General features: G+C 47.5%; 1 protein-coding gene across 1 annotated transcript in view; it reads right to left on the bottom strand.

Moving 5' to 3' along the window:
- Nucleotides 1–16,884, bottom strand: part of FER1L5 (fer-1 like family member 5) — a 65,315-nt gene that overhangs the window by 31,264 nt on the left and 17,167 nt on the right. Inside the window, exons 11-23 of the mRNA XM_066639645.1 lie at nt 14,608–14,715; nt 12,714–12,826; nt 10,873–10,986; nt 9,175–9,352; nt 8,714–8,838; nt 7,710–7,807; nt 5,316–5,505; nt 4,620–4,775; nt 3,576–3,707; nt 3,165–3,328; nt 1,854–1,968; nt 1,493–1,595; nt 1,105–1,268 (exon numbers count right to left, since the gene is read on the bottom strand). Coding sequence (XP_066495742.1) covers nt 1,105–1,268; nt 1,493–1,595; nt 1,854–1,968; nt 3,165–3,328; nt 3,576–3,707; nt 4,620–4,775; nt 5,316–5,505; nt 7,710–7,807; nt 8,714–8,838; nt 9,175–9,352; nt 10,873–10,986; nt 12,714–12,826; nt 14,608–14,715 — 1,760 coding nt within the window. The remainder of the gene's footprint in view (nt 1–1,104; nt 1,269–1,492; nt 1,596–1,853; nt 1,969–3,164; nt 3,329–3,575; nt 3,708–4,619; nt 4,776–5,315; nt 5,506–7,709; nt 7,808–8,713; nt 8,839–9,174; nt 9,353–10,872; nt 10,987–12,713; nt 12,827–14,607; nt 14,716–16,884) is intronic.

Raw genomic sequence — 16,884 nt, 5'->3', positions numbered from 1 at the left:
AGACATGTGCTTTCATGCATGCCCAAACTACACCCACAGTCCTTGAAATGAAGCTTGTGTTCACCAGAGAGAGCCTTCAAAATTATGCCCACAGTGTGGCTGGCCCATCACTGAGGCGGTTGGGTGGCAGATTAGTAGGAGGAACCTCCAACTGCCTACCCACTCAGCTCTACTGCTCCTTCTCCCTACGGTTAAAAAAGGAAGAGGTGGAAGGAGCAGAAGAGGAAGGGTGGAGGAGAAGAGAGCAGTGGACTAGAGAGATGGAAAGTGCTCTACCCTCCACTCCCCTCCCCCTTTTACTCCACTCTGTCCCATTCTTTGTCTTCCATTTCAAGGAGCACAGGGGTGATGGTGGTGGTTTCGAGGCTGGTGTATTACCAGGAAAGGCATGCTGCCTGCCTCAGACCCCAGGAGGTCTTAGACCAGCTGTGTGTAGGGCAGTGTCCCAGGTGGGGAAGGAGCTTCAGCACATGGGGAGTGTAACACTGAAATCAACCCAAGAATCCTAGCTGCCCCACAGAGCTCAACTTGTTCAGCAAACCCATTCTGTGGGTCTTTGGAGGGGGATCCAAAGATCTCTAGCAGTGCATTCTCAGCAAACTACAATTTCCAGGATTCTTTGGGAAAGGGGTGGGTGGGAAGAAGGGAGGGCACAGCTGCTATTAGTATAAACAGGATAAATATTTGTTGCATCACTAAGTCCCAAGAGGTAAGAAGAGGCATTTGCTATGGCTCCTTGTTTAACTCCTGTATTGTCTGTGAATTAGTGTTTGTTCAAAAGCCCAGGCATTAAGAACATAAGAAGGGCACAGCTGGTTTTTTGCAGATGCCATTCTCTGGGAAGCCCTTATGCAGGGCATGGAAGCAAAAACATCTCCTGCTGTTACTCCCTAGCAACTGAGGTAGACTCTCTCTGAACCTGGAGGTTTCATAATCTTTATGGTTAATAGCCATTAATAGACCTCTCCTCCTCCTCCATGAATTTGTCTTATTCCCCTTTCAGAACCATCTTGGCTAATGGCTGTCACCAAATCCTGTGGCAGTTAGTTTCATGGATCAATTCTGATGCACTGTCTGGAGTAGCAGGAGGTCAGTGCTGATTACCAGCTGAAGGAACTTGGCCATGTGGGCTTGTTGGTTAATGGCGTTCAGGTTCCGGCAACGTTTCCTGAGCCAGCGGCGACGACGGTGAGTGTGGTAGGTCTTTTCAGCTGCATGCCAGGATTGGGGGATGACGGCTGGTGGGATACCCACACCGTACTCCCAACCTAGGGTTACAGAACATTAGAGTTGGAAGGGACTGTGGAGGTCATCTAGCCCAACCCCCTGCTCAGTGCTATGGCATCCTTGCCAGGTGAACATCCAGACTTTGCTCGAAACCCTCCCATGAGATTTGTAAGGAAATGTGCTCTCGTAAGATTCCAGGAACAGCCCCTGGAAGTACACAATCTTGTCTCTCTGGAACAAGTCCAAGGCCAAACTGGAGACTTGCCAGCATCATCCACCGCCCGGTTGACCTCAACATTCCAGTCTTCTACGAAGTACCAGCCTGGAGGACACACCGTCTCTTCCATCGCCAAGACAGGATTGCCACTCTGGAACAGAGAGAGCTCTGAGCAAAACAAGTGTGCAATGAAGACTCAACCACAATATCAAAAATGGCAGTTCTGGATGTCTCAGAGGACCCAGGTAGGACTAGAGGTGAAACAAGAGGATCCCATGACCATTTTGAGGTCTTGGGCAGGAGGAGAGGCACCGCTACCCGTCCAGAAACACAAGGGCCCATATTTCTCAACGGCCACCACCAAACACTGATTTTAATACACAAAGGCATTCTTGCTCTCCTCACTCACGACATTGCTGTAGGGGATCGGGGCAGACATCCAGTCGTGCCCAGGCTGTCGGGTTTGGTTTTCAAACACTTCCTCTAGCACCTCCGTGTGGTTTGTCTCTGTATCTAGCAAGAGCCTGGTGAAAAGTGAAACAGGAGAGAAGAGGTTGTGCTTTGGGGTGTCTCATATTCAGACAACCAGGATACAGCATTCCACGGCCCCGCAAGTCTTCGAGTGATAAGAATTCCTAGGGCAATTCTGTTGGGTATCGGAGTTCTTTGAAATAATCAGGATGCTGATTTGTATTAAACAAAATACTGATTAAACAAAACACTGGCTGAAGGCTGAAGGAGTGCAAAACACTAAGTTTTTTAGGGAGCCTCACCATGCTGTGCAAGTGGCCCCTCCCCTTTCTGAGCCATTCCAGGCCACTAGAGCAAAACAGAGGTATAAAACTTCTGGGAGTACTCCAGGAAGGCCTTCTGGGCATACGGCTCTGTTTTGCTCTAGCGCACTGGTTTCCAACCTGTGGACTGAGGACCACGGGTGGTCCATGAGACGCTGAAAAGTGGTCCACAAAGTCTCAGGAAAACAAAGATTGCCTTTGATTACTTCCAGCATGCTTCCCCATGGACCACCAGAGAGGGCAGAGAATGAATTGCCTGCAGCCAGCAACAAAAGCAACAACCCACAATCTTCACTATAAATAATAAACCTAATAAATTTCTAATAAACCTTCTAATAAATCTAATAAATTATGATAAATTTAATTTTTCTGTGTGTGAAGGGGTGGTGGTTGCAAGCAGAGCCGTAAAAGGGGGTGCAGGGCTTTCTACACTCCTACAAAGCTGTGGATTTGCTAGCCCAGATCAAACCCCCAAAACAGATGACGCACTTTCAACCTGGTCTCAGCTCTCTCTCTCTCTCTCTCTCTCTCTTTCAAACTGCAAACAGCCTGTCTGTCAGGGATCCATGACTTGCTCTCATGTTACTTTGAAGTTTGAATGGCAGGTTCTTCTGGGGTTTGAAATGCATCAGTTCTGTGGTGTCCCCTGAATTGTGTTGCTTTGAACTCATTTATTTTTAATCACTCTTACCTGAGAGCATTTCTGAATTAAAGGAACCGCTTTGTGCACTGTTCACATTCGTGTCTGATAGGAATGTGCTTTTGTATGTGTGCTATATTCCGGGTTTGCTGTTGTAGCTATAGTTTACAGTCTCCCACCCAAGGGAGGGAGAAATGAGTATAGTGCACACAGACAACAGAGAACAGAAAAGAAGCTGCCAAATACTGAGTGGTTGTTGGTTGATTTTGTTCAAACATAAACACACCTTCTTTGGGGCTCCACAGTCCAATTTTCATCCCACTGCCAGCCCTTTGGTGGGTGAAATTTGTCTTTGGGGAGGCTGACCTTCCCAGTGACATCTGAAAACATGGGGTGCTGCATCAGGTTTCTGGTCCCCCACATCCCATGCATCTTCCTTTGGTTTTCATACTGAAAAGAGCAGAGACATAGCCATCCTCAGCAGCTCATGACTGGCATTGATCACCTTTCCCTCTTCCCTCTCTTATTTGGATGCTGTATTTCTTCCATTTCCATTGTATCCTCAATGATACAATGTGAGACCCTCAATGACCCTTGTGAGAAAGGTTAAGCTGAGAAAGAGTGACTAGCCCAAGGCCACTTGGACCGAGGTCTTCTGCAGGACATGTCTTGTCCTTCTGAAGTTGTCTTGTCTCACCATTTCAGCATAGACGAGGATGGTCCCTTCGCAGTATTTCATCAACTCCATGCTGTCTGCCAGCTTCCCAAGCCACATCCGCACCCGGAGCAGAGCAGGGATCACAGTGTACTTTGCTTTGCTTTGCATGCCCTGTGCAAGATACAGCAAGAGAGTAACACACACACACACACACACACACACACACACACACACACCCCTCTGTATTCAGGGCTGGCTTTAAGCCAATTGGACCCGTTGCTCCGAATTGGGCCCCGTGCCTAAGGTGCCCCTGTGCTAGGGCAAAAATTACAAAAAAAAAAAAAATCAATAGTTTTACTAAATCATTTCCCAGTTACAAGAAGTTTACTTTTCCCATTGGTGCACCAGACCTTGCCTTGGTCACTTCTTGTCCCTTGGATTCAAAAAGAAAGCAGGGAGCAGCAGAAGAGGAAGTGTGGGGGAGAGTGGTGGGTTCAGAACAGGAAGAGCAGCACTGGAGGCAGGCAGGCACCCTTTGCTTACACCGCCGCCCCACCTGAGTTGGTTCAGTTGGCCTCAGGGGCAAGCCAGCTAATTGGGCAGAGGCACCTTTCAAAGTGATGTCCTCTTATATTTAACAGGGACTGTCCCTCTTCACCCCAGCATGGTGTCTTTTCCAGTGGCTCTTGCTGGTGTCTCTTCTCCATTTCTTTTTAAACTGTGAGCCCTTTGGGGACAGGGGAGCCATTTATTGATTTATTGATTTGTTTTGGTACGTAAATCGCTTTGTGAACTACTTTTTGCTGAAAAGCGGTATATAAATATTAATTAATAATACCATTAGCTAACCTAAAGGACACAGAAGGCTCTACAAAGTTCTGGTTTCAGAGCTCTGTCATCAGTCTGCAGGTGCTCACTTGAGTGATGGGTGAGCTTTCCGGCCCCAGGGCTGACCCAGGTGAAGTCTGACAGCTCCTAAGAGCAGCAGGGGTGAGGGGCATGATGAGAGTCCCATTGAGGAGCAGGGCCCCTGATGCTTTGATTCCTTGGGGTCAATAAGTGAAGTTGCAAGCATGTTTCTACCTTCAGGAAGATGGTCTGAGTCTTCCCGCAGAGTCTCCCTTTGGCGTGGGGGCCGGCTTTGGAGAACATGATCGTATGTGCCTTCACACGGGCATGGGCCATACGCTTGTCATCACACAGCATCCAGATCATCACGTCCGGAATGCTGATCTGCATCTAAGGGCAGCAGAGAGGTGGGGGTTGGGTGGGTCAGAAGTCACCAATTGTCACTGTGTTTTTGTCTGCTATTTGCAGAACACGTTTTATCATTACATGTTCTTCCCATTCAGAGCCCTTTCCCTGCTGTCCCCTTTGTGTCATTTTCTAGATGGGATGATCTGTTCTCTTGTACTTTGTAAAGAGCTATGCACATGGATGGTGCTGTATGAATTTCCACCATGCCCATTTCTTCCATCCACAGGGCACACCTGTGAAGTAGGGCAGTAGCATTCCCACCTTGCAGATGGAAAACTGTGTCTAACAGAAGTATTTATGCTGAAAGTGTCTCAGGCAGGAGGGTGGGGAGGGCAGGCAAGGAATGCAATAGTGCTCAGACTGAAAGAGTGGCAATGACACTGGATTGGCTTTCTTGAGTCATCTGACTTCCTCTCTCCTTCAAGGCAGAGTGCTGTTGGCTGGGGAGCATGGAGAGGGCTGACGCTAAGCACATCAGAGGAATTATGGTGGCCAGGCAACATGCTGGGGTCATGGTTATACCTCTGGAGTGACTGAGGCAATCTTCTGGAGCCATTTCTCTGCTTTGGCTATCAGTTTTGACAGGGGCATCTTGGCGTTGGTTTTATCGGCGGCTTTGCCAATCTGCTGAAGGAGACGGAGGCGCAGTTTCCTCAACTGGTGATCCAGAACTGTGGCGGGTGCTTGGCCGTCCAAGGCAGGAAAAGGCTTCCTGTGTATGGAGCAGGCAAAGGAAGTTGAGCACTCTCAGTGGCAAGGCAAGGGTGAAGGCCCTGGAAGGCCAATTATCCTGCATGGCCAAGGCTGGCCTTATTACAAAGTGGGCTGCTTCAAGTGGCAGACTTGGGACAGTTGGTAGCCCACCCAGCACTCTCTCCAGGTATGGCCTGCAGGGAAACTCACTGCTTTCCCTCACCCTCTTTCTTCCTTTTCTGATAGAGAATGAAAGAGAGAGAATGAAAGAAGAGAATGAGAATGGAGAGAATGAAATTGGGGGTGCCATTCACTGCTTCTGTGCAGCTCGGAGCATGACTACCCAGAAGTTGGCATGATGTGTGCAGCCATTACCAAACTTCCAGAGGTGCCACCCTGCTGCTGCTTAGCCATGGAAGGACTCAGCATAGAACTGGGAACTATTATGGGAAACACTGGTGCTATTTGGTGCGCGGCTTCAGGCAGCAAAATGCCAGGCCCATGCAACATGGTCGCTGGGTGCAGTGCTGAATTTGGGGGTACAGATCTTGAAAATGGGCATTCCTGGGTATAGGCAGGGTGGGGATTGGGATGCATTGGGGGTGCAGCTGAGCAGAAAAATCTAGCAGCCTACAGATGCTATTTGGTACACACAGGTACCCTGCTCAAAACGGGGGTGGGGGAAACTTTTACACATGTTCCAAGCAAGTGCCAAAGCTCAGGTCTTTGTGAGTGGTGGCTTCAAATGCTCACAAAGCCTTGAAAGTGTTCCCAAAAGTGTGAGCCTTTTGTGAGTGAGCAAATCAAGGCTTAAATGAAGACCAGAGACTGCTACTGGCATTGCCTCCTTCCTGTTGCCTTCCCTCAAAGCAAAATGCAGAACCTTCACAGTTGGGAAAGTTGGTTGCTTCCAAGTATCAGCAGTACTTTCCTAGTGCAAATTGGGACCAGTAATCCCACTCTTCGAACACCTGTTTGGAAATGAATGATATTTCCATCATTTCCAACCAGAAGAAGGGCTCTTTCCCAGGTGCAAATGAAGTAACTTCCCACTGGAGTTTCTGGAACTGGTCATTCTTAGTCCCAGTCTCCACCAGGAAATGATGTCAGCAGGAAAGGAAGGCACCTGATGCCTTAGGCCCAATCCTATCCAACTTTCTGGCACCAGTACAGCCACAATGCAGCCCCAAGGTAAGGGAACAAATGCTCCCACACCTTGAGGAGGCCTCTGTGACTGCCTCCCCAACACAGGAAGCACTGCATACCCCACTGACACAGCAGCACCGGCACAGGAAAATTGAATAGGATTTGGCCCCCACTCACCCCCAAAGCTGAACACTTTGCTTTGGGGCAAGTGGAACAGAGAGGAGGAATTGGGTCCTTGGAGAGCAGTTGGAGAGCAGTTGATTTGATTGCTCACAAAAGCTCCAGCCTTTTCAAACAGGCCTGGGTTTGTCTCAGTTCTTCCTGCAAGTGTTCAAATGGCAGTATTCCCTCTTTCAAGCACTTTGAATGCTCGCAACATCTCCCTACATTCATTTCTTTAATGAAAAGCATGGGCGCCCAAGCTTTCCTAGGATGGAGGCCTGGTGTGGTGACACTTACCCTGGTGAAAGACACTCTAAGCATGCACTGGTGATGTTTCACAAGTGGCAGGGCTGAAAAGAGGTTCTGGGACCAAACCAAGGGAAGCCCAGAATCAAGTAGGTGTTCAGGCCAGGCCCACTGTTTAAGCAGCTCTTGGGTCTAGGCCTTGATGCTAACCCATGTCCACCTGGGTTTGACTTACTCTTTCTTGTAACAGGAATGCTGCTGTGTTATGTCAAGTGAAGAAAAAAGTCACATCTAGGCTTTGGCAAAGTTCACTAGCTGAAGTGGCTTCCTCGCTTTGGGCACTGGCTTAAATGATCTGTTGGTGATTAGTTAATTCTCACTTGTTCTGGGGAGATGGAAGAGAAGCACTTAGGAACTCTGAATGTGAAGGCATCAGAAGTCTGAAGTCGTCGTCCCCCCCATTGGCTGCCAAAAGCAGCCATGGGGTGTGGACAAGGGACTGCTGTTTGCTTTTGGAGGAGCTGCTTTCCAGACAAGCACCCTTTGATCTGTGGAAAACGCAGCCTGTATAATGCTGTCCCTTAAAAAGAGGGTGACGTACCCAGGCAAAGATGGATTTCATGGCCCCACACAACCCTGGCCAAGCTCCCTCCCCTCTCCTCAGCTCACTTGCAGTCCTCCACCAGTTCTCTCTGAAGTTTCTTCCAAACATCCACAACTGATTCATTGGCAGTGTTGATTGTTCTAAGAGCATCCAGATTTTTTTTCTGTGAGAGGAGAAAGACCATATCTATAGCTGGGCATCCCACAAACCGTACTTACAGGTCTGTATTACAGCCAGGGAGGTCAGTTTTAAAACAGACAGATCACAGGCAGGGTCGGCCCCAGGAGTGGGGGGCAATGTGGAGCATTTGCACACGGGGCCCTCCTGGCAGCCCGCCTCCCACTCACCATGCAGCCGTAGCAAGCCAAGAGCTAATTGTACCATGCATGAAACCTGGCACCCAGAAATAGTTGGCTGTAACGTGATGATGTCACCACCAACATTTTGGGCCATATGGACCCTAAGGGCAGGTGGGAGGGCTGACACAGTGCTCTACTCGCCAGGCCTTGCCATGGACAATTCAATGCTGGGTTGGTAGCTGTGCGGGACCCCCCTCCCCCAAGCATGGGGCCCGATTTAGCTGAATTGGCCAAATTGTGCTATGGACAGCCCTGACAGTGAGGTCATTAAATCTCAGGAGCCAAGGATTTAGTTCTTTCTAAATGCAGAGCAGTAGTTCTGCTGCTGACCACGAGGTGGGTCTTTAGTGCTTTTGGGATGCATCCATGTGTCAAAGAAATTGTCAAAGGGGAAGAGCATGCTCTGTCTAAATATTATCCTCCATTCCTGAGTTGTGCATACAAGGTACCTGCACACAAGGTAGACTCACTGATGGAAGGTAGGCTTGTTACCATGACAGCTAAGAATACCTCTGATGCTAGAGATGGCTACATCCATCACGCTGAACCTGCAAGCTTCCCAGAGACATCTGACCGACCACTGTTAGAATGCTGGATGTGAGGCATGCATGAGACACACATCCCTCTCCCACCAACCATCTCTATTGCACCTTTTAGGATGTGTGCCCTGAGCATGCCTGCTCCCTTACACAGGCAGCTCCTGGACCTACCAGCCGGCTGTGCATGAACTCCATGGTGTTCATACAGGCGATTCGGTAGCTGACGTCCTCCCAGAGAGAGTTGATGGCCACCATGGGTTTTGTGTCATACCACGGAAGGTAGTAGTATTGGTTACCTGGAACGGAATCAAGTTCACCCCTGGTTTCGCATGAAGTCTGTTTTGGAAACATATCCCCCCACACTGAGTCAGGTGTTTATCACAAGGTGGTCTACTCAGACTGGCAGCAGCTCCCAAGGTTCTCAGATGGGGGCCTTTCTCATCACCTGCCACCCTGTTGTGTCACCTGGAGCTTTAGCCTGGGAACTCCTGCATGCAAAGCATGGAGTCTGCCATTGAACTATGGATGCACCAGATGGATATATGAAGCTGCCCTACACACAGCCAGGCCACTTATCTAGCCCAGATCTACTCTGATGGGGATCAGCCCCCCCCCTCGCCACAGTTCCTTACCATCATATACAGCATGGCAATATTGAGTGGTCGAGGAAGAAGGCTTGCAAGTTATGTCAAATTTGTTGCCGTAATTCCCAATGCTGACCTCAAACTGAATCAGCTCCTTGATATTGGCCAACATGGTAGCGGAGTAAAAGACCGCACACAGCCCATAGCGGTGCCGGGACAAGTGGCGCTGCCAAAAGCAAAAAGCCAGCAAGAATTGAGTTGGGGTGGGGGGCGATGTCCCTCCTGTTCCTTCTATATGTCCCGCCTTTCTGTCAGCCCTTGAGGTGGCTCAGTGCACAGACTGAAGATAATCAAGGAACTCAAATGAAGTACAGTGGGCTCTCCTTATCCATGGGGATTTGGTTCTGAAATAACATGAATAAATTCTGGTCATAAATTTTGGTTCTGGAACCCCACAAAAATAAATTCTGGTCAAGTCCAGTAAGAAAATGATGTTAATACGAGGAAATTATGGAAATTTGAACAAATAGCATATACAGCTATAACCTAATTATTCACAGATTTTCATCCACTGTTTTATCACATGTGGGCGGGGATGGGGTGGGTGGCAACAGGGGCAGGAGTTGACAGATTGGGTATCGGGAGAGGGGTGGGATTGGTGAAGTCTCTTGTGCTATTTATTGGGATTGTGGCACAAAAAAGGTTGAAGACCATAAACTTATGTTAATGGAGTTGCAAGGCCAGCACAAGGCAAACAAGGCGACCAAGCACAGTGCAATAGCTGGGTTTGAGGATCTTTTTAAAAATAATTTTTCAATCCACAGTTGACCAGGTCTGCTGATAAGGAGGGCCCACTGTAATAAAATAAATGTAGCCAGCAGCCAGTGAACACAGATTTTTTTTAAAAACAAAAATAAATCAACAGCTGGGTTTAGTTAGGGAGACCATATGACAATGTAGTCATGATGGCTCAGGAACGGCCCATTCATGACACCAGTGGAGGCGTTTGCTTCAGGGCACAGATGGACAGAGGGTAGCGACTTCCATCTGTCACTTTCCCACACTGCTCCTCCCCCCACTCCTTGGGTTTGAAAAGGAAAACGGGAACAGGTGGAAGAGGAAGTGTGGAGGAAGTGTGGAGAGTGTGGGCTGCAGCAGTGGTCTTCAATGTGGGTGATGTGGCCTCCTAGGGGAGGCCACACCATGTTTCCAGGGAACCACATGGGGGAAAAAGAATATTAACAGCAGCTATAAGGGAGGCCAAAGAGATAAATGAGGCTCAGGATGAGGCCACGAGCAAAAAGGTTGAGAAACCTGTCCAAAAAGGTTGAGAAACCTGGAGTAATGTGTCTCCAGGGGGTGGGAGGAGTGGAAGCTGGCCCATCTCCAGGGGGTCAGAGGCTTGGGCTGGCCCTGAGACCACTGAAAAAACCTTTATCTTGCATCCCCTCTCACTATGTTTCAGACAGCAGATGGACAACACAATTGACAGGTCGCAGGAGAAAGCTGCGAGCTGTAACCCAAGACATGGAAGGGGAAGTAAGGAACTCCCTTACCTCCTGAGTCTCCCTTCCCCCTTTGCTCTCTTTCTTTTTGGCACCCTGGCACCTTCCTGACACCCTGGCCACTCAAATTGGTCCTCAAGGGCCTCATACAGACAAGCTCAGATCTTTGTCAAACCAAGTCTCTCCCACAATGCTTAGCAAACAAGAAAATGCCAGGCACATTATTTGATTTTCTAGTTACCTCCATTTTTGTAATCATCTCTTCCGGAATGCTGTCTACATACGGAGCAGATATTTCCTCCCTGCTGGTGCTCACCTCTACAAGCACTCGGCCCCTGTAAGCGACCCCCACCTCCTAAAAGATATAAGAAGCAAATAGTTCCATGAGATCAGAAAAGGAGACATTGAGGCAGGTGATGAATGGAAAACAAACAGGCAGGGGAAACACCTTCACTTGGTCTAGAAATGCACTGTCGGCAAACATAACAGGCAAGTCCTCAGCCTTGAAGAAGGGATCTGTGAACCACAAAAGGCTGGATATTTTCTCTAAGATTGTCAACCCAATAAAAGTAGGGGGTCTAGAAATTGTTGATGGCAAAACACTGCATGTAATGTACTTATAATTCTAGCGCAGTGGTCCTCAAACTTTTCAACACCAGGTCCCACTTTTTAAAATGACACTCTGTTGGGACCCACCTAGCTTTATGAAACTCTATTGGGACCCACCTAGTTTTATGGGACTTTAAAAAAAGTGATCTGGAAAGAAATATTTTACTTATTTATTTGCAGGTAGTATTTTGTTTGTTTATTTAAAAAACTCCATCCATTTCTCGTAATGAGGCAGCCCTAATGAATAGCCTTCAAGGCTTGGGGGGCTTAGTTCTGTATCTCAGCTTTCACCTGCCCCCCCCCCCCACTACCAGGCATTGACGGACTTGGAAAACACACATCAGAAAAAAGACGCTCCAACATTTATCTTCCCATATTTACACAAGTTTCAAACTGCAGGAGCTCAGCTGTTTGCAGGGCAATTAGCAGCTCTCTGATTTTTGAATAGCTCAGGGCTTGAGGCAATGAGTGATCTGATCTTCCCATCACCTGTGTTTTCATTGGAGGCCCTGCAGGACCCACCAGAAATTGAGTCACCACCCACCAAGTGGGTCCCGAGTCATAGTTTGAGAAAGGCTGATCTAGTGCACTGCAGCCCGCTGTTCTAAGAAAGGTAAGATTCTAGCCCTCAGGATTTGAGAGAAAAGCCAACATATGCAGTGTGATTCTTGATGCATGTTTACTCAAAAGTTCAGTGGGGTTTAGGCTGCAATCTTATGCACACTTACTTGGGAGTAAGCCCCATTGACTATAATAGGACATGCTTCTGAATAGTCATGCATAGGATTGGGCCTAAGAAGCCAGCTGAGAATCGGGATCTAGCTGGCGGGCACCAGAGATAGTTTCTTCTCAACATCACAATTTTAGAACTCTCTCCCTACGAAGGAACATCAGGGTTCCTCTCTCCCTGTCTTTACTTGGTTACAGAAGACAATTCTATTTCTATTGCACATGGCCTTTAATTCTGGTATTTAACCCATTTCTGCCTAGCCCACATTTGATCCCTGTTGCGTATATGCAATGTTTGGCAGAAATGGCTTAAACCACTCAAATTGTGGTCCTTTTAAGCTACTGTTTTTAGATTGTGTCTGGTTTCTACAGGCTGTGTTTTCTTTGATATTTAATATTGGTTTGTGAGCTGCCTCAGGTTCATTTTACAAGGTGGGATAGGATACAAATCTCTAAAATAAATTAAATAATAAAATATAAATATTATGATAAATTATCATCATCAAAGCACTTAGGAATGTTTAAAGTGCGGTACCAAGGGTGGAACAGTTGGATTCTTGCCATAATGACTTACAGATATGATACAAAAGAAATAGAAAAAGGAATTTTTTTGCCACTTGGATACTTTCACATTCAAAAAGGTTCTCAAATCAAGTTTAGGTCTGCAGTGTTATTGCCTCTGGGAAGAAGCATTCTCTCTTTAAAACTGGGCTTGGTGGAACAGCAGACAAGAGAAAGACTTACAATCTCAGCATCCTCCTTCTCAAAGGGATCCACAGAGTTTATGAACTCCTCTGGGCTCCCATAGAGGGTCAGGAAGCATGGCCCAAAGCATGGTAGAAAACCCTCGAGATCCCCTGAAACAAACAAGAGCTTGAGAGAGGCAAAGGGGACAAAAACCAGCCCTGTAAGCCCAGTGGACAATCTGTGTGCTTTTAAGGGCAGTATTCAAAGACACTAACTCAGGGGGCACAAAGTTTTGAGAAGTTCTGCTTGACAAGCCCTGGTGAAACAAGCAGTTGAACCAGCAGTTGTACAGGTCTGCTACTGATTTGGGGAAGTGCCAAACTGTAGATATTGCCAAGCTATAGATAATTCAGACAAAGAAAATATTTCTTTACCCAGTGTGTCATTAAACTTTGGAACTCCTTGCCACAGGATATGGTGATGGCACCTGCCCTAGATGACTTTACAAGGGAATTGGACAGATTTCTGGCAGAAAAGTCCATCGTGTGGTATAAGCCATGATGGATTTGTGTGACCCCCCTGGTTTTAGAAGTAGGCTACCTCAGAATGCCAGATGCAAGGGAATGGTAACAGGATGCAGGTCTTTTGTTTAGTGTGCTTCCCCTGATGCATCTCGTGGGCTACTGTGCGATACAGACAGCTGGACTACATGGGCCTTTGGCTCTTCATATGTTCATATGACTACATGGGCTCTTCTTATGTTCTTCATATTTGATTAAATGGATTGACATCTTATTTAATTTTAAGATGTATACCTGTCCTCTTATGATTCATTGTGGTTTACAGTGATTGAAAACATAAAGATTGAGACATAAATGAACAGCAGCCAAAAATTCAATCCCACCACCCCTCCAAAAGGCAGAAAGAGTTAGAGGTACTGAACATAACCAGCAAACACCACGCAGCATTGGAGGAGGTTAACCAAGGGCGCCACCACAGAGACAACCTTTCATAGAAGGAGGTGAAACCCACAAGAAGATATCCCTAAAGATCATACAGAATGGGCAGATTCATGGGGAGGAAGAGGCGATCCTTGAGAAATGTTGGACATGAGTTGTGTAGGGAGCTAAAGATCACAACTAGCACCTTGAATAGTACCCTGAAACACACAGGCAACCAGTCCAACAGGCAAGGTTTGAGGCAGCAATTTTCAACTGGTGTGACATGGCACATTGGTGTGCCGACAAAGTCAACAGGTGTTCCATGCAAGTTGGAAATTGCTGAAAAACTTTTGGGTTTTGTGATTCTGTTTCTAGGGCAACTATCTGTAGTAAGAAATTGTCTGTACTTTTCCGTCACCAGCTCTGCGGAGGAAGGCACTGCCAGTAGAACAAAGAGGGACAGTTTGCGCTAGAAAGAGAGCCGCAGACCCTGGAAGAATCTTCCGGAAGCCTGAAGTGATACCACAAGAAGCAGAAACCATAGAGAAGGCTATAGAAGTCAGTGTGTCTGAGAAGAAAAATGTTGACTGAGGGCACGTGGTACAGCTATCTTGCTGAAGCTCTAAGCAGGGCTGGATATGTGATCACCAGGAAAGCACCATGAACATTGATGGAAGAAAAGTGGGATATAAACGCAATAAATATGTCCATTCTCTGCGTCACTGGGACCTCAGGAGAGGGAACAGCAAGCAGCTCATGTCTGGAGGTTAATTCACAGCCCAGACTCCTTCTGGCCCTCTAAATCAGTAGTTCCAGACAGCTAGTCCACTAATGCTGCCTGCTACATAGCTCCAGGACTTGCCAGGCTCTTTCAGAATAGTAACCTGGCCACTGGGCTGACTCTCCAGGCCAGCTTCTCTGCTCCAGGTCCTTGTTGCCTCTCTCCAGTTCAAGGGGACAGAACTTTACCAGTCCTGGAGACATGCACAAGAGCAAAGGGGCTTTCCTACCTTTTAGTTCCTTCCCTGTAGAAGAGATCTGGGAGAGGTTGAGAAAGTTGGTCCCCAAGATAGTGCTTGTTTCATATTCCTCCCTAGAAAACAAACCATACGGGATCACTGGGGGGGGGGGGCTTACAGAAACATGAGTTCTCAAGGCTCTTTAAAAAATGGTTTTAAACATCCCCTCTGGACAACATTCACTTTAATTTTTGCTCTAGGTGAGACTTGGAGGCCGGGTCCTGGAAAGCCCAACAGTACTGCAAAATGTTGTTTAAAAATATTATTTGTAAAATGCAAAAAAGGTTTCCTTTTCAAATGCTTGAAGAAGTTGGCAAACAAAAAGCAGGAAAACCATTTTTAAATATTCAAATTTTAGAATCTACAAGACTCGTAACGCATTTTAACTTTGTACTTAGAAGCATATTCGCTGACCTGAAACATACAGTGGGCCCTTGATATATATGGGGGATCTGTTTCAGGATCCCCAGCAGATTCCAAATTCTGCAGCTAATGAAATCCATGGGGGGGGGGCTTGCACGCTGCCACAATTGCTTACCTGGGGGCCATGCCCAGAATTCTGGAGGTCTTGCATGGCCTCCCCGCACTTCAGAAATCTCCTGAATGCAACTGGAAGGTACTTTCAGTTAGCACCAGCAAACCAGAAGCGCCTTCTGGTCATGTCGAGGAGGTCCTCTGAGGCCCTCCAACCACTTGAAGGGCTTGGCATCTATGAATAGTCAAACCTTTTTGCAATTTTGAAACCATGTGAAAGGGGTGGCATTGCTGGTGGCAGTCGTTTGTTCCCCTGGAAGCCCTGGACTTCTGTTGTGCAAAAAAGATGAGGTGCTTAGGGGCATTTCTTGTTGCTGCTTCCCCTTCCTTGGGGGGGGGAGGGTGTGAGCTGGTGCACCAGAGTGACTGCGAATGAAAGCTGGTCAGGTTTGAAGCCTCTGATTCAGATCTCACCTCAGGGCTCCCTTGGCTGCTCTGAGCTCAGTCACAGAGCCCCCTGCGCATGCAGCACAGGTGCTCTACCAGAGCTTTGACCTGGTAGTTTAATCCCTTCCCAGCTGGTTGCTTCACATGACCCCATCTGGAAGCTTCTTTCTCTTAAAAAACAAAATGAACAAAAAACAAAAAAGCAAAACAAAAACCCAAACCAAATAGCCACTGAGGTTCTGTGTTTGCCAGCCCTGAGAAGTGATATCTGAATGCTAAGAAAGGTGCTACATCAGTGCTGAGTGTTCACCTCTGTGTGCAGGACCCTGTTGTGGCCTTGGAGGTACAATCCAAAGTGTCAGCACTTACCCATCCAGAGCAGTCAGTTGGACTAGATTATACATAGAAGGCAACTGTAATGGAAAGACATTCCCAGTTAGGGAGATAATTGCATCCCTTGCCTACAATCTCATGGCCCATCTAAAGACAGTAGTCCAAAAACATGGTCAAGATTTTGTATAAGCAAGAAATAGAATCCAGGTCTGCACATTTGACATGTTGCCAAAGTAGCAGTGGTGGACTTCCCCAGCCCCGCCCCCAGGGCATATGGCACTACTACCTGCGAGATGCCACCCCCAGCGTGTGAATCCGCCTCCCCTACACACTGCAAAGTTCCAGAGTCTCACATGATTCCAGGCTTCCTGAGGCTTCCCCACAGTCTTGTGTGCTTACGGCAAACTGGAAGCATAGTTTCTGACCCCGTCGGGAGCCTCAGAGAGGCTTCCGCATGGTCCTAGAGGCATGCAGGGCTAGCTAGAAGGGGCCTGGGACATTTGCCCCTTCTAGCTAATGGCAGGTCTGCTACTGCAAAGTAGGCAATAATTGCTCAGTTTGGTATGCAAATGTCTCCTGCTCCTAATTCTCAGTCACATTATGAACTGCGTGCTGGTTTTTTGGGAAAATTACTTACTTACTACTTTCTTATATGATGTACTTACTTACTTTATATGCTGCCTTTCCATCTGAATAATTATTAGGCTCAGAAAGTAATCCAAGCTTCTGGTCAGCAAGGAACCCTGGAAGGTGTAATTTCCAGGACTCGGGAGGGATGTCAGGCATCAGGAAACTATGGGCAAAATCCTAACCCCTTATGTCAGTGCTTTCCAGCACTGGCATAGCAGTGTCAATGGGACTGCACAGTGCACAGCAGTGCACAGCATCCTGCAGTTGGACGTCACTCATGGAGGCCTCCTCAAAGTAAGGGAATGTTTGTTCCCTTATGTCAGAGCTGCATTGCCCTTGTGTCTGTGCTGGAAAGTACTGACATAAGGGGTTAGGATTGAGCCC

Source organism: Tiliqua scincoides, chromosome 11 (genome assembly GCF_035046505.1).
Source record: "Tiliqua scincoides isolate rTilSci1 chromosome 11, rTilSci1.hap2, whole genome shotgun sequence".
In the NCBI taxonomy this organism is placed as follows: Eukaryota; Metazoa; Chordata; class Lepidosauria; order Squamata; family Scincidae; genus Tiliqua; species Tiliqua scincoides.
The sequence above is the reverse complement of the archived record's forward strand: the minus strand, read 5'-3'. Positions and strand labels throughout refer to the sequence as shown.